We start from the raw sequence: 24,440 nt of genomic DNA on the forward strand, positions 1-24,440 counted from the left end.
GGTAGTATGCCACTGGCAGTATGCGTTATAGAATTGCCGCATGGTCAGTTCGGTACGGGGATTACGTCGCAAACGCAGTTTTAAATGAAAATTAAACTGACCAGTGAATATCCATCCTACTGTACTCGTACTATTTGTTCATTAGCTAATTCGACCTGCTTTGGCTCTCTTCAACGAAAAAAGATAAAGTACAGTAAGTAAAAGTCTGTAATAAAAAATATCATGTATACCTTTACAAAAAATAAATTACTTTTGTTCTTTGTACTAACAATAAGTGTTGTCCGGTAGTTCTTTCTGTGCCGTTTGTGCGACATGTTGCGGACCATAGTACAACTGTAACATAATAAGTTGCCGCCAAGCGTTGTCGTTAACGCAGTCTGCAGAGGTTTCGATATCGATCAGCAGATTCTTCGAAGCAACATTTGTAATTGTACAATTTTGCAGTTCTATCTAGCAAAGCACGGCAGCCGTGGAAATGTGCATGTGAAATGTGCAATTTGACCTGTTCATTGCCAGCTAATCCAACAGGTTATAATTTACAATTATCGCAATCCACAAAACCTAATTGTAAGTAGTCAAAATCTTTTGTGGTAAACATGCTTTTATGAACATACTCCAAACATCGGAAACTAAAGTGACGTCTGGGTTTACTGCTGCATAATAACAATGTCACCACTAAATTTTATTTTACAAGTAATACGAGTACAAATATTCCAAGCACAGTTGGTTTACATATCTATACTCAGTTCTCTTGTCGCCACTTTTTACAAACATTTCCAGTTTGTCCATTGTCCAGTTAACAACAGAGATATCTGACCGTCACACGCACATACATAGATCGATAAGAAATCTGCCCAGTATTACATAACCGCGGCATTAGTATTCGTAGGTCGACTTCTTTTTCTTGCCATAAGTCGGTTTGGTCTCCTGGTAGTCATCTTCCGCCGGTTCCTCGTAAGTTTCAGCGGGTGCGTAGACTTTCTTCTTTGGCGCGTATTTCTTTGTTGTCTTATACGTCGGCGCATAGTCATCTTCGTATTCTTCGTCATACGTTTCTTCCTTCGGTTTTGCGTACGTTTTCTTGGGCTTGGCAGCAGGTTTCTTCTCGTAAGTCGGCTCATAACCTTCTTCCGGCAGGTCATCATACGATACCGGTTTCTTCATCTTTTCCGATTTTGCGGGTTTATAGGCAGTGCTGTTGGCGTATCCAGAATCTGCAAAAAACGGAAATTTCTTATTGAAAGTACGACATCGCGCACAAAAATTCTAATAAGAGCCGGAATACATTTAAAATCTGCTTACAATTAGACTGACTGACAGCTTTGTGATGAGCCCACAAATAAAAACCGTAACGATATATTTCCTACGCATAATGATTAGACAACAATTTTATTTGGTTGACTGTAACTAATGGCTTACCGGATAAGTATGACATGGTGCAACTAACGGAATTACATTTACACACTATACCGTATTCTTCCGTTTCCTGTGTATAGCTAGTTTTCTTTGTTTTCTTGTAAGGCTTCTGTGGTTGTTCATATTCTTCTACAAAGTAGCTATAGTAATCAATTCATTCCATGCAGATCCTATCACATAACATACGACATATCCCATATATTGCCCTGCTACCTGCGACCGATAAAAGTAAACAGCTAGATACACGTACGAGTTTAAAAGCATCACCACATAAATATTTGCATACTACTGCAGCAAAAAGATGCAACTATTATCTGACTCAAATAAATCGTAAAGAAATCAGTAAGTAGAGCAAAATTATTGATTGACTTTCGTCAATATTATGAAGTCAGAGCGATAAAATATGTATATCAAGGCAAATGCAAAGTTTCAAAAAGGCTAAAAAATTTCTGCAGTTTGTCCTCCGAATTATAGCTATATAATTTGAGATTACAATCGCTGATAAATATTAGGAGCATTTCTCTTATGATTGTGTTAACCTTACAAATAATTACCAGAATTGTGCAGGCTGCGTTTACTGACCTTCTTCGTAGGCGGGTGCTTTTGCGGGTTTTTTATAAGTTTTCTTCGGCGTTGCATAGTCGTACGATTCCTCCTCGGGTTCTTCGTATGTCGTGTTGACCTTTTTTTTGTATGTTTTCTTGTAAGGCTTCTTAGTGGTTTCGTATTCGTCTTCATAAGTATCGTAAGTGTCGTTCATTGGTTTTTTATACACTGGTTTTTTGTAGGGTTTCTTTGTAGTTTCGTAATCCTCGTCGTAAGTGTCGTAAGTGCTGTTGACCTTCTTGTACGCTTTTTTGTACGGCTTTCTTGTGGTCTCATACTCCTCTTCATATGTATCATTGTACATCTTTTTGGCGGGCTTTTTATATGGTTTGGGAGTGGCCTCATAATCATCATCATAGGTACTGTACGTCTGGTTGTCTTTTTTGTAGGCCTTCTTGTAGGCTTTGGTGGTGGCATAATCATCAGCATATTCTTCATACGTCTCCTCTTTCTTCTTGTAAACTTTCTTCGGTTTCTTGGTGGTCTCATACTCATCATAACCTTCATCGTAACTATCGTCGTATGTCGTGGCCTTCTTTTGGTACGGTTTCTTGGCGGTCTTTTTCATGGAATATCCGGAGCCACTGGAATTGTAATTGCTGCCGTAGGAATCCTCCGCCGGTTCTTCATAGGTGTCCTCATCGGTATATGCGGTCTTTTTGACGGTCTTCTTCGGCTTCGGCTGGTAGCTTCCGGTGTAGGCATCGTCGTCGGAGGCGGACGGTGCGGCGGCTTTTGGGCGGGAACCGGAACTCATGGATGATTTGGAGCTTTTTTCGGATCCGGAACTTCTGCTGGGTGTGTCATCCCAACCATCCAAATTTGGTCCTGCGGGTGCCGTTAGTACAACGCCGAGCAAGAGCGCCGTAGCGCTTAATGATAATATTAACCGCATTGCAAAAGTAATTTTAAAAAACTTTGATAACGGTCGAGTTTATCCTTATTAACAATCGTATACTTGTATCAAAAGATTGTAGACTACTGACTGAAGAAACAAATAATCCCTGCGACCATGAAAACGAGCGCCGGAAGTTCACTGCACTGTAATTACTTTCCAGTGATCTTGTTATTATAAGGAAATGGAATGAGGATCGGGCTTATGTAAGTTGTAAAATCTGATCACAGTTTATAGGAAGAGACGTTTCTTCTAAAAAAAAGGTTTACTTGATCGGCATCTGCAGTTGTTACCTAATGGTGAATAAAGCAGTTTATCGGATGTCTCTGCTAATCAGATGCCGCAGTTTTGGAAGGATGTTTGTTGTCGATGAAGTGTAGAATTCTGGAGCGGATTCGATGAGCAAAACTTAATCAGTAAATTCACAATCAGCTTACGTAATAATTTAACTTAAAAACATGCACATAAAGCAACAAAGTTTTTTTACACGAGTGCGCTTAATTATAGCAATTCAGATATATATTTATTTATTTTGTTTCTTTTTGTACATACAAACGTGTAAATGCAATTTAATACACACCTTTGATTTTACGAGTACATACAAATGCAAAAAAAAGTTGGTCTAGACCAAATCCGACATATTCACAAAACAATCAGGCTAGTTAAAATGCTGTACAACATAAACTTTTCGGCACAATAACAGACAGCTGTGTGACAGCTATATCCAACATGCCAAATTCGACTGCAATAACTCCACAGCATCCGTCCGTTGCATCACTCGGAGATGATCCAGTAAATCCGATAAGGCCGTTTCCTCGCGATTACGCGCTTCCCACAAATCCAGAATGTGATCGGTTGGACTCGGCTTAGTGGCGAAATAATTTATGTACCTGATTAAGAAGTTGCGATCAGTGTAAGTAAACACCAGAAAATTTAAACATAACAGGAAACTAATTTCGCCGGTTTTTACCTGTCAACCTGCATTCTTTGTGCGAGCATTCTCCAGTCATTCCCGTGAGCCTTCGGTACATCCAGTAATGAACAGAATTTTTTCCTCACCGGTGCGGGAATGCGAAAAAATTGCTTGCTGGTGGTGACGTCACCGGTTGACCCAAACCGGCTTACTGTATTGGTCATATTGGCGTAGACGGGTTTCGAATTTGTCTATAAAATTTTCAATCAGTTAATTTCACAGAAAAAGCTGTATCTGTGCGTGTACTCTGTAGCGTTCCGCTCTGTACGTAGCGTGCCATATTTATAACCCTTTTACGTTAAAAATAACCACTATTTATTTTCAATATGTTCTGTTGATTATGACGTGTTTCTCGGTGGTGAATCCACATGAAAAGTTTTACACTTTTACCTGAACAAACGAATTTCCTTGCATGACAAGTGTATGAGCATTATTGCTGTCCATCTGGCGCACAACAACTGAGCACTGAGGAAAACTCCTCACAGGATGCATCGTTGGCTCCAGTGCAAAAGCGGCATGGAAAAAATTCTGCTGGCAGGACCAAATGTGGCAGAACGGGATCTCTTGGTACTGCACATTGGACTTTAGCTGCCATCCATCCATAATGTCTTGCACGGAAAAGGTCAAAGGTCGTCCGCCGTCGTGAAAGCGCATCACCTGGGCTTTGTCCATCAACGAATAGCCCAGCTCCTCTTCCTGTTTACATACAGCCTGGAATAAAAAAACATATATTTGTAAAAACATAAAAAGCTTGAAAAAACAACAGTAGTATTATAAGCAATAATGCCATAATGGATAGAAGTTTCCAATTTTTTATCCGATCGCGAGTATAATCTACAGATACTTGGTACGTACAAGTACACAAGTATATACGTCCTTGACTCCTTATAATTTAGTATGCAGCAAACAAAATTTTCTACTAAATGCACAATTATAACGCAACCGTAGAAAAATCATCCGCTTACTTCTAATGCATCTTTGGTATCTTCCAGACAATATATCCGTAAGTAATAGTCCGGTAGCAGTTTGTCGACCGGTGCAAACAGCGCCAACTTGAGATTCTTCACCGCCAGCGCATTGGGCTTGGACTGACCGACCAGGGCATACCGCCCGGGGATGTCGGTCATAATGTGGGCTTTCTTGGCGTCCAGCTGGACGTAACACGGCGTGTTGATCGTCTCCTGGCCCAGGATGGCCATTTTCCGCCACTGACCCTGGCCTTCGGTGATGGATTCATTATGCCACACGTGGAGATTCCAGTTATTGGCGTTGCCGATCTGCGCGCAGTGGTTGAAGGACAGCACGACGGATTTACCCAGGCAGGCATCACTCGTTCCCAGTAAAATCACCGGGCTTAAAAGTGTCTGGTGTTCTGGAAAAACAAATTTGTACAATTAAATACGGGTCTTTAAAAGCCGTATAAATGCCTTAAAAAACGTTATGCCAATAAAAATTGAATAATTAACTAGAAAAATCAATGCAATCATTGCAACAATGTTTAGGCATATGGACTATCTGAAATGTTTTCGAAGCTCCATAAAATTTTAAAACTGATCCACGGGGACCAGGACGAATTAACTATACATATTCCATTATCATAAAAATAATAATAGGAGTGTGCGAATATGTAATCAATACATATCAATACATATATAATTAGCCGGAACGTACACACACAATCTAGAATATTCCGCCAAACTGTATATTTAATCATGATTATTTACCTGCCATCCGGGGGCGATCGGCATTATTACGGCAGACACCCAAGCAGAACTGCACGCGCCGGTTCTTTTTCACGCAACCCTCCGGGACCGTTAAGCGCACACCGGAAGTATCCACACTCAGCTGTCCACCGGCAAAACCCAACACCGACAGCGCCATGCACTCGGGGTCCTGGAGGAGGGGCGGGATGCCGCCAGTGCTGGAGGCGAACGACTGCTGAGAATCCGTGGCAATGAGCGGATTCAGTGGTGTCAGTTCACTGGGTTCACTTTCCGATTCGGCATAGGTGGAGGAATTAGCGGAGGACGGTATAGACGCTTTGTATGATGCCTGATCAAAGAATTACTTTGTGATGTGTTTTCTTATTATACATACACCTTTGATCACTGAACAATTTTCATAATAACTGAGAGTTCTTAAAGCCTTAAATTATCTTTTTCGAGAATTATTTACCTGTGAATCACAGCGAGGTTTTTCAATAGAACTTTCGGATCTGCAGCTCGAATTCATCTCGATTAATGGACTCTGGCTCGTCTGAGTCGGACTGATCCGTAAGTCGCGGAAATTGTCCAGAGTCTGCAGAGAAATAAGAAATTTTCATTAGCATAGTGACCACACATACGTCAAAATATGTGCTGAAATGTTACCGATATATAAATAAGACTTATAACTGGTTCTAGGCTTTCAGTAACAGTACATGCATGTACATATAACAAGTACGTACTGGCAAACCACCTTAGAAATCAAAATAAAAATTCATCATTTTAAATAACACGTAATTTATTTTTTATTTTTAGTTTGACTAGCCCACATGTTTGTATGTGCTTGTCCGAGAAAAGGTGCTGGCAGTTGGCAGCAATGCAGCCGTTGCCCAAGTTCAAAACGATATGTAAATACGCCGCATGTAGTGCACTTGCCTGCCCAGTTTTTGCCAGCAGGATGCCGTCTTTCCCTAAAGGCGGCAACATCATGGAAAAATTTGGTGGACATGGTATGCGCAAATGCTGCTTTATATCCGGATGGTAATGCCGGTTATCTAAAGAGCACCACAATGAAAACTAAAGCACGAAGAAATCCCAAATAATTTTATGAATGTATTTGGAATTAGTTAATGGATTATTGTTAATCAGAATTATAATATAAAAAACCTTTGAGAAACCTATCTGTATATTTGATAATTAATAACAATCACCACGTGCTGTATTTGGCCAATTTCGTTGATTTATTATGGAATATTATACCTTCGAGAAAAAGATGGTTATGTTCTGGATAAAAGAGAGGTTTGGTCAGATGAGGAGAATAGAGATCCACTGCAGAGGAAAATTTAGAATATAAGATTACACTCATTGGAAAGGATAGTTAAAAGCGGAGCGGATCTTATACAACTCTTAAACAAGCAGCGGAAATCTAAGACGGCTGTATGCTCGCATCAGCAGAGAAACACACTGGACCAGGCCACTACGATAAGCAAAAGGCTTTTCCAACCGGAAAATTGACCTTCTCACGTCACATCCTCATGCATTAAAAGCAGCATGCGTCATTACCATATCGCTACCCAAATGAGCAAAACTGGGCCAAGCATTCGGCAATACATGCTCATCCCAATTTATAATCGAAATCTCTCAAAAATGTGCAAAATCGAATTTTGTTAGAAAGTGCCGGAAACGGCAGTGACCTTTCCCAGCTAAACCCATTCCTGGGAAATTGTTTTCCATGCTGGGTTGATAAATGGCTTTTAATATGGTTTTTTACGCAACTAATCGGGTTCGTTAACCTTCATGTGACATGCAAAAAAATGAGTTTTTTTAATATTCTGATAAATGTCATGCAAAAACTTGGTGTTGCAATATCGAATATGATAAATGTTGGTGCAGTCGTCCTACCATTAGGCAGATCGTAGATGGGCTGATTGCGTTTCCGTCGGACAACGATGACAATAACGGCCAGCAGGAGGATGATGGTCGCCGTGGCCGCTCCGATACCGACATACATCCGCCACGTTGATTTAGGCACATCTTGGTCAATTTGCTTTGGATCATCTGTGCCGATAAAGAAGGGGGGAACTTCAACCGCATATCAAACAAGTAAATCGACTTGAACATAACATGATTCAGAAGAGCACTGTAACTGTCTCTGTGTGTAAGTAATTTCTCTCTATGTTAGACAGTAATAGACTAAGATGGTGCAGATAAAATGGAATGAGTATTTAAAAGTCGCCGGAAGTTGTTGATGATTCGGACCAAGCGCGCATGCATGCCCGGCTTCCGCGGCTGACCTCACCAGCGGATCGATATAATGCGCGTATTTGGCAGTCGCCGTAAATTGGTAAAAAAGGTCAAGATACAAACCGACAACTTTACTTAATGGAAAATTTCCATAATATAAATACGTCTAACGAGGAGAACGGCTTTGAAGTAGATAATTTACCGATTTCCGCTTCAATTTCGTCGATAACACCGGCAAATTTATTGTAGAGACTGTTGCCGCCTTTATCGTACCGGCGCAGATGATCGGCTGTAAAAAAGAGAGCTTTCTAATGGCTTTTGTAAATTGACAAGTATGCGTTTAGTTTTATTGGGGGTCGAGGTTAGAACTTACGCCGGCACATTCCACCGGTACAGTTGCTGGTCTCCACGTCCGCTCCGCTGCAGTATGCACCGCCATTACTCGGTGGCGGATTAGTGCATGTGCGGCGCCGCTGGCGTAAACAGTCTGGATTACATGTTGACCATTCTGACCACATCGACCACTGACCATCTTCCGCTGCAAAACATAACCAGACAAACAACGTCAGTAGTGTTTGTACAATTATACGCAAAGTCAGTATGTGCAACAGTTTAATTTGAATCACATTTTGCTCAAATCTTTCATATGCCGGTGAATAAAATTACAAAAATTTCTACCTTAAGTTTCTTTGTCGCATTTCTTTGTATACAGTGATTACTACTCAATATCAAAACATTTTGATATACAGTTTTGTAAGCGGTATTACTGTAGGAACAGAAAATTGTATAATAATTCTAGTTTGAAAGCTGGGGGAAAATAAATTACTAATAAACTTATTATTGTTTGAGAATAACTATAATTCCTCTACACTACCCAGATTTTATTTATTGATATTTGTTTGTAACGAGGGTACAGTACTAGCTACTGCGTTAGACGTTAATTAAATTGATGATACACAGACGTGCAGAATAGGTGAAAATCCGTGAGAAATACAAGATTACAACATGGGCCGACATACCTATTATTCCCAAATAAATGGTTATGTTGCCTGGAGTGAAGGAGAAAAGAAGGGTGCAGTGAAAATGGGGTTACACACAGGAAACCGTTAGTGAGATTCACAGCACTAGACCACCAACCCAGCATGCAGCACCGGCGCACACACACAGTATAAAAATGCCGGTATTTGCACAAGCAGCAGTCTTTTCTTACCTGGACAAATGACAGTGCAGTCCGCTTTCTGCACAGGACTTCCGGGACACGGTAGTCCGCCATTTAATGGTTCAGGATTGTTGCATGAGCGGAAGCGCTTTTGTATGCCGCGGCCGCAGCGTGAATCGCATGCTGTCCATTCACCGTATGCCGACCATCCGCCATTTACTGTACAAAAAGGGAAAATAATTCATTACAACCCGTTATTACTTCGCCATGGAATGGATAACGCCGGCAGTTAATTAACAAATTCAAAACTACCGTTTAGCAATAAGTTTTAAATCAATCTTACATATCTAGAATTACGATAAAATCTTAATTTATGCGAGGATTTATTTATGTAATATACCTCTCATCGTATAAGCAGTCATTAATTCACACAGCCACATAGTAATACTGGGAAGCGATCGTAAGAAATAAATCACTTTCTAAAACTACTTTAAGCATTGTCTGATACTTGAGAAAATTTGTGTCTAATGTTTCACCATTAAGCGAAATTTGGAATGAACAGGGCGATTTTAATAGTCGTGTTGTCGTAAATATTAAAAACGCTCTACGCTATCGGATATCGACCGGCAAGCTATGGCTGTTCCCATGGGCCTTATCAATACTGATCCAGTTAACTTAAATTCCTCCGCATTTTCTCCCCCTCAGCGCACTTGAGCCCTAAGCTGCCGGACAGCCCAATGGACGCGGATATATGCACCACAATTTTAATCAAATAATGATCAGATTTACTCCACGGAGACCAGATGATTAAACGGAATTTTTAGTGTATAGAACAAAAAGGGACCCAAGAAAACTGGATGACAAAAGCAAAAAATTTCTCGCGTGGGTAATTTTGGTAAATCACTCCAATAAAAAGAAAAAAATATGCCCCAATTAGAGCAGAAAAATTTATGGAAGCATTTTGTGCATACCGTTTTAAATCCGAAATTAGTTTGTGTAATAAGCAGAAATTCACTAAAAAGAGTATATCGAATGATCAAATATCTAATTGAATGTGTAGAAATCTTACGAGTGAATTTATTGCCGTGTTCGTTAGCTCACAGTGAAATTCAATCTGCGGCGCATTTAATAGCAATAAGATGGACATTACGTCTACGCGTCGCGGTTATTTACATACCGTAAACAGTGAGGATGGCCGACGCACTCAGTCGCCGACTGGCAATGTTTTTCGCTCCACACGTATAGTTCCCCGCATCGGCCAGCCGGGCCTGATGGAGAATTAATGCCCCATCATTGGAAATGATGAAATTTGTATCTTTAGCCGGATCGATGGGATCACCGTCACGTAACCAAAACACTTCCGGCATCGGGGCGCCCTCAGGCGGTAAGCATTGCAACTGTACCGGATAACCGGCTTCGATGGACGTATGGACGGGTTCACGCGGGAACTGCTTCCGTAAGTCTAAGAAAAAGAACAACAAACAACTTTGACCTGTGTGCTGAACATATTTATTCCATTAGGAGATTAGCGATTCGGAAGACTTGTATCGATCCAAGTTAAAAACATCGATAAGCATTTCTGCTTTAAAAAAATAAAACAAGTTTTTACCCGAAAGATCCGCATAGGAATCGTAAAACAATACTTATGTCCTTTTCTGATAACCCAATAATGCCCATTTATAAAGAAGAATATTTGCCAAGTTACATATTATATAAAAATTACTGACTGCGGAATATACAAAATATCTTTCGAGAAATTAAAAAAACGATGTTTCACTAGTCATGTTATGTTTGCTGTTCCTTTTTTATCTCTGTATCGTTTACCGTATTACAGTTTTTCATACAAATATGCTACAATTTTTGCTTGTTATAAGTAAAGACATAAAAAACGAGCGTATCGTTTTTATTTGCTTACAAGCAATTTGAACCTTCGCCTTCTGACTTTCCACTACGGTCTTCGGGCCGGACCAGGCCACGCACGCACACCGGTACACCTCAAAGTATTCCTCGACCTATAAACGCAAGAAAAATTGAGGATATATCATAATTGAATCCCCTTATAAGAAAAACCGTGGGACTACACAATATGTAATTGTGTTTTGCCGGCATGCATGCATACGACGGATTAGATTTCACATATTGTGATCAGCGCGCGCGCACGCCGGGATGGTGATTACGCAAAAATTGAATCGAGGTCAAGATGGGGACTGCATCTGTATATTATGGGAAATTGCGCACCTGGCTGCGGGTGACCGTAATCTCCGAGTCAATAATCCGCGCACCGGTCTGCGGGTCCACTCGCACATCACTGCGTACCGACTTGGGCCGCACCCATTCGTCGTTGCATTTGAAGTTGACCTGCGACGCATAGCGGGCACTGCATGTCAGGGTGGCCACTTTGTTTTTTGTACTAATGTAGGTATCTTCCGGATGCTGTGTGAATTGTGGGGTCTTCGTGGCATCGAACGTTCCGTCCGTCGGCAGTGGATCCAGTAAATACCCCCCGCCAACTGCTACAATATAAATAGCATGCATCGATTAATGGTTCTCCGCTCAGAAAAATACGTACCACATTCGAAGTTTTTTTTGTCATCACGGCATTTTTATGCAAAGTAAATTTTATTTTTGAAGTGATTACTAAAAATAACTGGACGTTGGGATAATCAGTGTTGATGCGATATTTATTTTATACCGGAACAAATTACAAGAATGGCCGGTTACTGGTTGCAATAATTTACTGTATGAGACGCTTGTGAAATAGGTTAATATATTTATTCATACATTGCATAAGGCTTTTTGCAATTATATAGTACGCTAAGCATCTGCTTTGATGCCGGCAGCAAGATAAGTTTTGCCGGTTACACTCGTGTTTGCAACACATTTTAGCAAATGTAGGTTGACCGGAAATGCACAACAATATCGACCGGAAGTATTCTACATAACCAGAGAAAAAACAACTAACAGCAGCTATTAGCCGTCTGCATTTAACGACAATCTCCCGAATCTGACCAGAATGACCAAACATCACCCGCTAAACGCTGACTACTGCACTTACTTCCTTGAAAAGCGATCAAGAAAAGGAAAAGTGTATAGGCATTAGGAAATCTGTACAAAATGCAAACAAATCCCGTGGATGATAAACACATCCTGCCTATTTTCAGGCAAATGATTTTAAACAATTTGTCAAAGCTAAATCAATAGACTCATGGCTGGCGTGGCTGCTAGCTGCTGTCTGCATAAAGATCGCTATTCCCTCTCCATATCACACTTGACAAAACTAGGTTGATCACAAGTATTATAAAGCAGAAAAACGCTCAACTTAAAAACGCTGCCTATATACATACGCACACACAGCTCCGGCAGCATTTCAAATCAATATAACCGTATAATAATTGTGTCAACTGTCAGTAAGACACGACAGAAAACAACAAGATAACTTAATCTACCCTAGTATAAGAATATACCGGGTATATACTGTATATCGCGTGTATGTGTGTATGCGCTACTTGATGAGGATGATATACCTAATGTCAAGAGTGCGAATATCCTCCACCACCCCATCCTTAAGCATGTCTCAGATCGTCAGCTGTCAAAAAAACGCCGTACACATGTATCACTGAGGAATCTCGAGGACGCAGCGACGCTTTTTTGATTGATATTTATATGGGGCACGCGGAGCAATAATAATTGGAGAAAAACGCCGAGAAAATCAACCACTTAACATGCTTTAAACCAAATTCCACGGTTAGCCGGAGAATATATAAAAAATGTAATGGTCAATCATTCCAACGACCGTCAACAAGGACACTGTGCCAAATAACACCTCCAATTAAATGCACGTCTAAACGTATAGATGCAAGAACGAAATATTCATATATACGCCGCTTGTGTTAAATCCCCAAAATATTATTAATGTCAGCAGATGGGAGTAAGTAATCGAATTATTGTTACAGATTAGACCAGACATTAGCGTTTGACTGTTCAAGAAAATGATTCATATGCGCCGGAGACGGAGAGAGTGATCTTGAAATGCTCACAGGCTACTGCGGTAGCAGTGCCGGCTATATTGCTCTAGCATAACAAATCGCTTTTATTGAAAGAGAATCGCTGCAGTCAATCTGGGCGGGATTCGGCTGGGAATTGCTGGGGCTTCCCTTGTTCTGCATATATCTACACATGCACAGAAGAGCCGGGGCCGGCCAGTTCAAGTGTCCTCCCCGGTTGCCCCAACAATTTCGATACAATAGACAAGAGCTTCATTAAGCACCGATTATCATCCACTAATGCTCGAATAATCAACTTAGTAAATAATAACTCATTTATACTGTGGAAGTTCACTATTGCATAATAACGAGGGGGATCATCAGACGGAACCGGGATTGCGGTGCTGGCGTAACGGCCATATTTACGATATGTCGATTACTCATGATGATGGGAATATATCACGGGGAACATAATAATTCATATTATATGGGTAATCGGAAATGCAGCAACCAGTGAAAACATTTGCCGAGCAATTTGCCGGGCTCGGATTTGACGTAAACAACTATGTTCACCCTTTAATGTCAGAAGTTATTTTAAATTCGAAAAGCATTTAGAAACATTAACATAGTTCAAAATCAGAAATTTACAGTTAAAAGAATATAACTTTATTGATTTCAGGGTCAGTATACGTAAATAATAACCGTTAATTTTTTAATAAGTAAATATTTCATAAAGCAATTTTTGTTATGAATAAGCGCACGGGCGTGCCCAATTCATAAATAAATATGATTTCTCATGCTTCTCAACACCCTTACTCACAGCAAATTGTTTTCCACTTTTAAAATCTTTGCTTCTGAAGATTTATTTATGCACTCTGTTTCGACAGCAACTGTTGAGAATTAATGCCGCAACGCATTAGCTTACTGAAGTAGACGACGCATCAGTGAGCTGGCCACCACTAACACATTGTTCTCATCTAATCAACCAAACACAAGTGAGTCAATGCGTAATTGACAATAAAAACGTCCCGAAACAAGAGTGAGAACTGGTCAGTTCATTATTTTTTAATCCACTTCGTACTGGATTATCGCAAGAAAATAGTCTTATCTAATTAATTAATTAGTTAGCGTTATAACTGGCTGACTCTTGATCACTGTGTCCTCAGTGTGGCCTGGTAGTATCGTAATAAATTATGCAGAAATAAAGAACACTTTATTAAATGGATAGCTTAAATGCGAATTGTAGCTTGAACGCTTAAGTATAATTTTGTTCCTTAACGATCTAAACTGACCAGTTTTCGGTACGCCAGCCATATGGCACTGCAACCGCCATAATACTACTTATTATGGGAATTCCGCATGGCATAAGAAGAAAATTACTAACCATTAAAAGCGCTTTTTATCTCTTGTGAAATATCAAAAGAGCACAGCGCCCAAGTTGGTTGTGTCCCAGAATGCTTATGCTAAAATCATTAAGATGAACTGGGTTAGATTAGAAGACAGAGTTAGACAGGACACACAAATATATATATTGTATTGTGTATATTATATATGAGCATATATAAATGTCGCCGGTTTTAGCCCTGGCACCAGAACCCACATCTTATGCATTTATCTAGATGAGCCGTCGTCGTCTATCTGCCGGCAAGAAAATCTTTCTAAGTGGACGCGGGGCTGGTGCAAGGAGCAGTCTGTCTAATCTGTAAGGAAAATCTATCCGGCAAACGTTGTAAATATATTCTCCGAGCGTCCTCATCATAACCGGACAGAGTCTGGTCAACAGCGTGCACATATATATACGCGCGACTGCCATTAATTAAATAAAAGGCATCCGAAACGTCAGGCCCCGGAAAAGTGTCCTCGTTTCTTTATCGGCAGGCCACATCAAGTAGTCTGGGACGAAATTGCTCTTTTAATGACATGAAAATGATTGATAATTAGGTAAAAAGTCGAGACCCAATTAACGGCGACGCGGTGCCTGCTCCACAAAAGGGCTAACGAACGGCACTAGATCTAATCCAGAGAAAATATTTTGCCAGCTGACCATGGGAGGTTGGCGGAGCCAGAAGGCGGCTTACAAATATTTTACCCTGTACGGCAATAAAAATACGTTAATTAAGATAGCCAAATAAAAATATTCGGCATAAAGTTTATGGTTGCTTTCGTGTAATGCCTCATATTCAACATTCTGGTGTTTATGTAACGTATTTCTATGTCCAAACTTGAAGATATTCTTTATGAGGCATTATTTATACGATTTATAAATATATAACTTATGTCAAGTTATGCAAAGTTATTTTGACATCTTAAACTTTATTGATACTTGTACAAGCGAAACGCCATTTACACTTGAGCTTAAGAAACCGATAATTAGCCGATTTTGGCCATTATCGTAAACCATGATTGCATACAACAACAAAAAATATCGCGACAATGCCTACAATAAATATCGTAATACAAAAATTCTGGCATCATAGCGTCATTAATTCATAGCGGTGTTGATCGACGGAAGAGCTTATTGTATCAGCATAATCAGTGGCTATTCAGTCCTATTCTCTCTAAACTTGGCATTATTTGTCTAGACGCACTGTACAGCATTGATCAGTAGAGTAAACAAATTCGGATGGACACTGTCCAGCCGACCTGTCCGCTTCTCACCAATATGCACAGCAGTATATTAATACACTCAAAACTCCGTACAGCGCAAAATTGTAAAGCAGTTGCAAAATGAGGCCACAAGAGTCCGGCTGATTATCAGCCACTTAGCGGGACGACAGACGGACTCGGTCCAGACCCGGCATGAGAATGTATATAATACACCAGCCAGCTGATTAGCATTATGAGTTTGTTTGTCAACCGGTAGCTGTGCTGGCAGCATCCATAAATATATGACTGTTGCTTGGGGTCTGACACACCGTAACCCGCAGATGCAACCCCAACATATGTGTGTATACAGTGTACAGGAGCATTCATCATAGCTGCTGCACACATTTGCTCAAAAATCCACTCTAGGGATTTGCAATTCAAAATTCAAATTTACTACTTTGACCATGGAATTAAGATGGGAAAACGATATAGACACGACAAGACAGATGACCGGTTAAGCAGATGTTGACGGTTTTAGTTCTGCTGCATAAACCCGCGGATGCACTCTTTCCGGCTGCTTACTCAGCCGGTTTTAGCTCTTTTCGTCTTTGGCACATCAGGGAAAAGTGCATATAAATTTTTAAAGCTTTTTACGAAGCACTAATACTGTAATTTTTAACAGCATACGCATTGTGAAAGAAACACATAATTCGATCATAAATTTTCGAAAATACTGTACGTAGTTTTGCACGCGAATACTCATTTATAAACTGGCAAAAGCAAATTAGATTAATCGTGAGAAACTGCTCGAAATTAAAAACTGCATATCAGCGTTCGGAAGAATACAATAGCAGGGTGGGAAATTCGTGCACGGTGTTTTGTGGAAGAAGAGAACGTGTATTTGGGAGGGCAACGCCCGTTCTGGCCAGGTCAAATTAACAGTGAATATGGGGCGCTTTGGAATCCACGCGGGGCAATGAGGCGAAGAGTGTGCAACTGTCCATTCGCCGCAATATGCAACGGACTCTCCATTAAATAATGACAGGATTGCAAAATTGATATGAGCAACTTCCTAAACATAATTTTACAGTGGATTTTACGGGGCAGCCGGTATCTTGGTGGCATAGATTAGACCATTCGTGGAAGCCACAAAATGGGAATCGGAGGAAACATTGAACATGCCATAGAAGTATAGATCGAGTGCATATTATATTCCCCTGGCAGCTATTAAATCCATCTTTATTGATGTACACAGTTTCGATTGACAGCCGGCGTATGTGGACATATTTGATACATGTAGCCAAATCTCTGTTAATTAATTTAACGCTTGCGCTCATAAATGTATTAACGGCAGATCATCGGCGTATTGTTTAATATGCGCTTTGTTAATCTGAACAATATCCGTACAAGATGACAGAACTATACGCTTATGTATTAATTAATCTCATATACAGATTGGCCTTGTGCATCTTTGTTCCGAAAAGAGAAAATCGAGAACTATCGAGAAAAAAAAAGCTGCACTGAAATTGTAGTAATGCCCTGATTAATAAAGTAATTCTGAAAATGCCAGACGATTGAACATCCAAATGTTTACTTCGTATAATTATGCCTAATTATGCTTTAGACGGTAAATTTATTAAGCGCAGACAATAAGTAAGATACTGATTTCCGTTTTCAGTGAATACTTGGATTACCAAGACATTTAAACCATCGCCAAATTCAAACTAAAGCCGGGGTAGAGCCTCTGAAGAAAACTGCGGTAAACCGGCAGTGGACATGGGTCATAAACAGCGGTAATAAATTTTATAAAACTATGCAAACACCATCATAAAGATGTCCACTCTCTTCTTTACGGCTGTATATGTTACACAACTCCGCTCATTCGAAACATATGTGGTGGATATCGTCTATGCTTAAGGTCCCTCTTTTTCGGATCATCTGACAAAATATACCATCTTAATGGCAGTACAAATTTTCATGTTTTGCAGTTAAAATTTTACTGTGAATACTGGGATTAGAATAAATTACAAAAGACGCGTCTTTCTATGCATAATGCAGTATTCTAAGCAGCCTGTATAATATGTCACAAGGTACCGATACCGACGTCGTTTGCACAGCCGGCAAGTGCGATTCGGGACTTCAAAGTAATCAGACCAAGCTGCTATGATTTGCTCCCGATCATCTGCAGGGATCCAGTTTCAACAGGTTGACTACAGGCTCTTGCCGAAAAGTAATAAATCACAGGCCAGTACAACAATAACAAGCGGCACGATCTTCCTAGTGTGTTTTTCTTGCTGAAACTTTGCCGCGTGACATTCAAACAAAAGGTTAACAGTATCTTGTTACGCTTACAGTCATTTAACATCTACCAAAATTTTCGTTAATGACCACTACCGGATCGCATCCATGAATAGATAACAATTTTCTTGTACAGTTTCTCGTTAATGAAATTATTTAGCAGTAAAAATGACAGAAATAGTGCACGTATAATGTAGAAAATCATTACAATATTTAGATTGGAGAGATAGGTAGCGTATTCGAGTGCAGTAGTGATAAATGCTAGCAAATAACAATAAAAAGCACTAAAAATGTGGCCAGAAACTAAATAGCAGTAATATTTACTGCCATTTGCTAATGTCCAAAAAAGTAGTCATAATATTTAACAACACAGACGCCAGCGTTGCCTCCAAATAAATTTTCAATAAACCGCCATTTTACAGCTAATGCACAGTGTGAACGCCCCGAATTTGGGCCGAATAAAATAATATATTGCTGTTCTCAGACGGATGCGCTGTGTCTTCGTCTTCGTAAAATTACGCAGCATTGGTTTTTTAACGCCATCCATAAATTACCCACGTGTGCACAAAATTGTCACTTGTCAGATTAGTACACACGCCGCGCAATACGCATCTGATTACTACTAAATGTTGCTAGAGAAAACCATCAAACTGTAAAAAGCGAAAACTTTACTTCCCCACCACGCTTAAATTCTTATATTTCGCTTAACTTTTTTCCATGAAATAAAGCAAATAAAATAATATAGATTAGTTAATCGTTAGTATAAAATGCAAAAACAAATCGAATAAAATCAATAATACTACTATCGCATCAGCTGAATTCATATTGCGCCACACGAAAATTCGATATTCGACAACCACTGAGCGAAGATTAACGATGACAGTGAGTTTTCAAAACAAACAAAAGCAGGTGGACAAAAACAATAAACAGATACGCTGATGCGTAGCGGGATGATTCACTTGTCGTATTGTTATCTTTTGTATTGCTGCAACGTCGCAGCACCGGTCGACTACAGTGATGGGCTGCGACATGATCATCAAAAGTCAATTACTTGACTCTATCGAAGAAAATCTTTCCCGTCTTTTGTATATATTATTGCCGGTTTATTCGTGTTACAGACGGAATCTTCAGCAATATCTACTGATCGCCACTCTTATCCAGCTCAACATGAGAACAATACGAATTTCCTTCCACCAGGCCTGTATATAAGAGAACATTTGAAACTTGACGGACAGACGGTGACAAGGGTGTTGACATAAAATAAACACACTGATGATATGTCTACAAGAAATAACATAAAAATTACTCAATGGAATTTCCAGATGTGCAGGCACTGGCAATTTTCAAAATAATTGCAGATGACATGATCGAAAATCTGGTTCTGAGCAGTTGTCATGGCCTACTATGCTTTATAGTGGAGAAGTTCTTGAAACTTAATTTTCAAGAATTTTAAATGAGAAAGATAATGACAAACATTTTTCGGCCCTGTCCATCATGACTGACCACGGTCATCAGTCTTCTACACTGTAGAGCAAAACACGGCGACGCTAATATCGGCACTGATTTTAACTTTTAAACGTTTCAATTACTTATCAATGCACTGTACATATTAAACAATACGTATAACTACTTCTATAGATGTAATTAAACTTAATACTACATAATAACAGCAATTTAAATGTTGGCAACTAATAACACAATTCTTATTACTGACCATCGGAATGGTTTAAATTAACACAAGATACATACGTTAATATTTATACGAGAATTTTCGCATATAATTGTTAACCTAAAAGCAAGAAGGGAATTCTTGACCGTCGCGTTAATCCGGCAGATAATTTGACCTAACGGTAAGTAATTTCTCTTCAAGTACGGAGGAAAATTATACCGAAAACGTTCTGGAAGTGGATCATAGCCGGCGTCTGCAGTCTGCACAGACCCATCGACGGATGACCAGTGTCCGGCCATGAATGTTTATTCGGCATACGCGGCACTGGGAGCTAATCTCCTAATCCCTGCCTAATGTGATTGTATTTTATAAGAAATTCTCATTCCGTCGTCCCCGTGTTGAAAGGGCATCAATGGCAGCTGAACAAAGGACAAGAATCACCGTTCACCTCGAATGCAGCAAATGCATATAAGCCAAGAAGAGACGCCTGTCAGTAAGATATCCCCGTTCATAGAAATTTTAATATGCACTTACATCGTAACCGACCCGGCCTCTCTGGGTGGACAACGCCCACATCGAGTTTTGTGGCAGTTGTAACTATTTATTTTTAAACGGAAAATTGCCCGATGACCAGATGTCCGGCAACCGGCAGGATGTTACTCAACTATTAAGCAATAATTCTCTTTGCGACTGCGTATGTATGGTTGCATAGTGTAGTATTAGCCGGCATGCGCGTCTAATCAGTGATTGTCGATTTGGTGGAAATCATCTCCGGCTGCCGGCAGTAACATGGAAAATATTTAAGGATGACCTAAACGTCAGGACACATGCATGCAAATGCCCTATAATTACCTTGCTGTCCCGGTGCTGTTCACCTCGGCGAACCGGTGAAGTTCTAAGGATGACCTTAACGTCGTTAAGGAGCTTAATTAACAACTGTTGTCGCCTCATTTATTTATCAATAAAAACTGTAAAATTGTTTGTGATCTGTTGCAACATACTTGATTTTCAAACGTTTGTTGGCGCATTATTACCGCTACAATCGCATGTTGCACCAATCGGATATTTTAAAACTGCTGCAACCACAGTTTATATTCACCGGATTATACACTGTACAATGTGCAGTAACACACTTTTTATGCCACACGCTTGAATGTAATCGCCGCGAACTAAGTAACTAAAATCTAGGTTATGCAAAACAGACAAGTTAAGCCTATTCATATAGCGAGCTGTCCAAAAAACATGCTGATTTTATTCAAAGGCAGATTTATTATGTCCGTGCTGTTGGATGTCATTGTAGCCGATAGCATGTCAAGTTTCAACCGTCCGCAGGCATTCAAAACATCACAACCGTGGGAAAAAATCTGCATTATTTGGTCGCGCGGAAAAAAAACTGACACATATACATATATGGCCAAAATTATTACTAAACGAACATTACTGTATCGGTTTCCTCTGTGTAGCGGCACAGCATGACTTGTTACCGCGGCTGACCGGCGAAATACGAGCGCGTACAGTGAAATTGTTATTATAGGTAATTTGGTATCCAACCAGGCACAGCGTCGATAATGGTCAAAATATATATACGCGCACACGGGAGCGTACATGTATATGCAGTTAGCCACTGGTCAGTCAAGGGTGCGGAGCAAGCAATTGCCCGGCATTCTCAACATCTTGCCGGTTGAAAATCGCTATCTAGATGTTCTTCTCTCAAAAGTCTAAAAGAGAGAAATTATGGCTTCTACCGCGAAGGGAGGTCACAACTCAGAAGCAGTGGATCATGCATATTCGGCGTTCAAACAAAAGAGAATAATATGACAGTTTGATCATCGGAAGATCTTTCACTATACGGATCACCGGACTGCGTCCAGGTATGGGGTCACATTGGCCGGGCACGGCTCAAATGTAAGCTTATAATTATCGCTCAAGCCCCTGCTCACGAGTAGAGAGAGTAGATTGGCGAGTAAATTGCTTAAAGATAAAAGGCAAGATTCACTTCCCAATCATCTTTTCTTTCCACCGTTGGGCTTGCGCTTGAGAGGGCCATCTAATATGCGGTGATGGGCACTGATGGCAGATATTCCGCATTGACCGTTGATAGAACTGATCGCGATAGTGCGTCAGTGCACCAGTCACAGCAATTTTCCACGACTTGTCTTGAAAAGCGGATAAGTACATAATTAAGGATCTTTATCAATTCCAAAACGAAAATTGCCGCTTGCCGACAGGCTGCAGAAGCTACTTCAATGGTCGAAAATAATACCATAATTATTATTCGCCGGTACGGAACTACTTTGCTGTGTAACAGGTGTTCCAAAAATAAGTCCATACTTAGTGTCTTAAAAATCTCAATAATGAAACAAAGTACTGTTTTAATACAAAGAACATTGTTACAATTTCGACCATGGAAAAACTTTAAGGAAGAAATACCAGAAACTGAAATTTTATATATAACGCATGTGATGATGTGAATACATATGTAATTGTAATCCGATACAACTTAAGAAATCGTATTCATATATGCGCATACCTACGCAAAACCACATAAAGCGTTCTTCGTAACACAATATCATACGCAACGCACACCTGTTCGCGTTTGGCATTTTTACGTCAGCCAGATGCACTGATTTGACCTGATTGTCAGGACGTAGTAAAATGAATACAAAATGCCCAGATCGAGCTAGGGAATATCGGTTACATGCAGAGCACAGACGAAACCTAACCGTTCAAGTGGGTCCACTTGAGAGTTAATGAAATTTTGGTTTTTACGGCCACTATCCGTGAATGGACAGCGTAAAGCTGATATGTTGGATTGTTAATTTCATCATAATGGAGAAACCTGTTTGGTCTGCATCTCACAGAATCGGCATCATGACCAGAGAGTGTCTTTCCCATATATTGCGCACTTTGGACAGCTTATACAAATCTCCGCACTGATGATTGATTAAATTGTATCCCAGGTTACAATTGTCAAGGTTTTATATGTACACTAAATCTGAATGTGCTCTCGTGGTGGAAAATGGCTAACCGCAGCGTACAATGATCTATGAGGGATAATCTGGGCTAAACTCGGTCACTTTATCCACTTTTCCAGATGCAACTAATTCAGTACAGATATATATTCACCTGACTTGTTGACTAGCGTTTGTTCGCTGGCAGTGGTCTGATATCCTTGTTGTTGAACCGATCTCTTGACTGAATTGAAAACCCCACTCCAGAGTGCTCTCTTCAGCCTGACTAACAAGTAGCATCTACCTATTCAACTCGCCTCAACAGACGCTTCTCATAATTTTATCCGAATTGAAAAGACCATTTTCCGGCTGCTTATCTGACCCCGCGTTCCTTTTCTCCGTAATATACTTACCTTAGTAGCTTTTGTCTAAAAGCAATGGATATTGGCAAAACATTCACAATATTAAACTTTAGCAATGAAAATTAGTACGCTATTTAAATTTTCACAGAAAATAAAATTAGTACGTAAAAATGATAGTAAAACTTCATTCTATCTTCCTGAAATACTGTAAGCAAATATCTATTTTACGTCATAACATTACAGGTTTACGCGAACTAAGCCGACACTTCACTTTATTCGCTATAAATAAATCACACAAATCCCGGTTTTTGTTAACTGCAAATCCATATGCACGTAACACGGATTACATAACGCAGTTTCTGCGTGCCATTGTAGTACAATGATTGTGCGGCGTCCCTAGCGTATGCTTCTGTTTCAACCTGAATAAATCATTCGCACATCAAAAACCCTGCCGCATGCAGTTCTTCAAACATGGCGACATTTGTCTAGTAATCGCGATTATTTTCTAATTCTGCCTAGCCGAAAGCCCGGCGCTGTGGAAGTTAATCCTCTGATGTGACTGTAATCACTCCGCGCGCTCAACACAGATTGAATGCGCCTGGTGATATAATCTAGAGGTGCACACATTAACAGCCACCATGCCTGCATGGGCACGCCAACCCCGGCCCTGCTCCAGATGATCCCTAACACAATAACAAAACCGGCACTGATGCCTCGACTCATCCCGCACTGCTACCGGCGTTAGTGCATTAACACGGCATACACCCGGGAGAGATTCATCCAGAATCTCCTGTTGTCAATTATTTGATCACACATCAATTCCTACATATAGCGCGCTGCAGGGACAATTTACGCTGCGGTAAATAATAGTCATCTTGCATTCTTGCTCACCGTCACAGCTTCCTTGCTCCAGATTTCCACAAAGAAGATGTACAAGGGCAACGAACAGGTAGCCGCGCCGGGCGAATGGCCAACGTGGATTATCCATATTCATATGTGTGTTGTGCTGTTACGATTACCGGAAATCGTTGGATAAAAGCATAATGTTTACGAAGCGATGTCTGGCAAAATAAACTTCCCTCAGTTCAACATGTAAATTTTTGTCTGCGATTGCATGTGTGGCGTTGAGTGAAGACAGCGTGTGGCAAGCATCAACTGAGACCGATACGCGGCGGTTCTTTTTGTTAAGCTGCCAGTAACGTGACGTCAGAGTGGTCGCACGCCTGCTATTGGCTAGCTCGCGCAGGAAGGCGGTGCGTGCTGATCGCTCCAGTGTATTTTAAACGTAATCCACTCAACCCGCCAGCCAGCTTCCACCGACCACCCAAACGGATTAAAAATGCGGTTTTCAAAACGCTGTACATACGTATGCATATGTGGTATGCAATTTGCCATGGATTTTGTCAGAAACGCCAGTAATGGACAGATCGGCGTCTCTCGTGAATTCCTATATTTTGATCGGAAAAAGACATTTGCTTAAAGAAGTCAAAAGGGTTAAAACCATTTATCACTCGCTCTTTTTAGCGGCATAAACGGTCTGTTTTTCACTGTTACGTATTCATGTCCAGAACGCCGGAACGTTGACACTACAGACA

The 24,440-nt window shown here is 40.3% G+C and overlaps 2 protein-coding genes across 7 annotated transcripts; both read right to left on the reverse strand.

The window, feature by feature from the left end:
• Positions 1–669: 669 nt before the first annotated feature.
• On the reverse strand, positions 670–3,095 carry LOC129593877 (adhesive plaque matrix protein-like). 2 transcript variants are annotated; one of them, XM_055490366.1, is made up of 3 exons: positions 1,999–3,095; positions 1,471–1,545; positions 670–1,214 (listed from the first exon to the last, which is right to left on the reverse strand). In XM_055490366.1, the coding sequence occupies exons 1-3, from the start codon at positions 2,915–2,917 to the stop codon at positions 877–879; spliced, it is 1,332 nt and encodes a 443-aa protein (XP_055346341.1). In that variant the 5' UTR covers positions 2,918–3,095; the 3' UTR covers positions 670–876. The 2 variants fall into 2 exon arrangements, with proteins under 2 accessions (XP_055346341.1, XP_055346342.1); XM_055490367.1 differs by lacking the exon at positions 1,471–1,545.
• Positions 3,096–3,463: 368 nt separating this feature from the next.
• Positions 3,464–23,997, reverse strand: LOC129593849 (netrin receptor UNC5C-like). Of its 5 annotated transcripts, none has more exons than XM_055490328.1 (17): positions 23,737–23,997; positions 11,235–11,509; positions 10,912–11,008; positions 10,174–10,458; positions 9,048–9,215; positions 8,857–8,886; positions 8,211–8,375; positions 8,040–8,126; positions 7,496–7,651; positions 6,854–6,922; positions 6,530–6,648; positions 6,066–6,188; positions 5,615–5,942; positions 4,856–5,262; positions 4,281–4,601; positions 3,888–4,081; positions 3,464–3,807 (listed from the first exon to the last, which is right to left on the reverse strand). In XM_055490328.1, the coding sequence occupies exons 1-17, from the start codon at positions 23,837–23,839 to the stop codon at positions 3,636–3,638; spliced, it is 3,099 nt and encodes a 1,032-aa protein (XP_055346303.1). In that variant the 5' UTR covers positions 23,840–23,997; the 3' UTR covers positions 3,464–3,635. The 5 variants fall into 5 exon arrangements, with proteins under 5 accessions (XP_055346303.1, XP_055346305.1, XP_055346304.1 ...); XM_055490330.1 differs by lacking the exon at positions 23,737–23,997 and adding an exon at positions 12,521–12,875; XM_055490329.1 differs by lacking the exon at positions 8,857–8,886.
• Between the last annotated feature and the right edge of the window lie 443 nt (positions 23,998–24,440).

This window comes from Paramacrobiotus metropolitanus, unplaced genomic scaffold (genome assembly GCF_019649055.1).
Source record: "Paramacrobiotus metropolitanus isolate TYO unplaced genomic scaffold, Prichtersi_v1.0 Parri_scaffold0000064, whole genome shotgun sequence".
Lineage (NCBI taxonomy): Eukaryota > Metazoa > Tardigrada > Eutardigrada > Parachela > Macrobiotidae > Paramacrobiotus > Paramacrobiotus metropolitanus.

Coding starts and splice junctions, on each gene's coding strand:
- LOC129593877 (XM_055490366.1), bottom strand. CDS start 2,917: ATGCGGTTAATATTATCATTAAGCGCTACGGCGCTCTTGCTCGGCGTT. Junction 1,546..1,998: donor AGCACCCGCCTACGAAGAAG/GTCAGTAAACGC, acceptor GCTACTTTGTAG/AAGAATATGAACAACCACAG. Junction 1,215..1,470: donor ACAGGAAACGGAAGAATACG/GTATAGTGTGTA, acceptor CGTTTTTTGCAG/ATTCTGGATACGCCAACAGC.
- LOC129593849 (XM_055490328.1), bottom strand. CDS start 23,839: ATGAATATGGATAATCCACGTTGGCCATTCGCCCGGCGCGGCTACCTG. Junction 5,943..6,065: donor AACCTCGCTGTGATTCACAG/GTAAATAATTCT, acceptor TTCTTTGATCAG/GCATCATACAAAGCGTCTAT. Junction 3,808..3,887: donor CAAAGAATGCAGGTTGACAG/GTAAAAACCGGC, acceptor CTTCTTAATCAG/GTACATAAATTATTTCGCCA.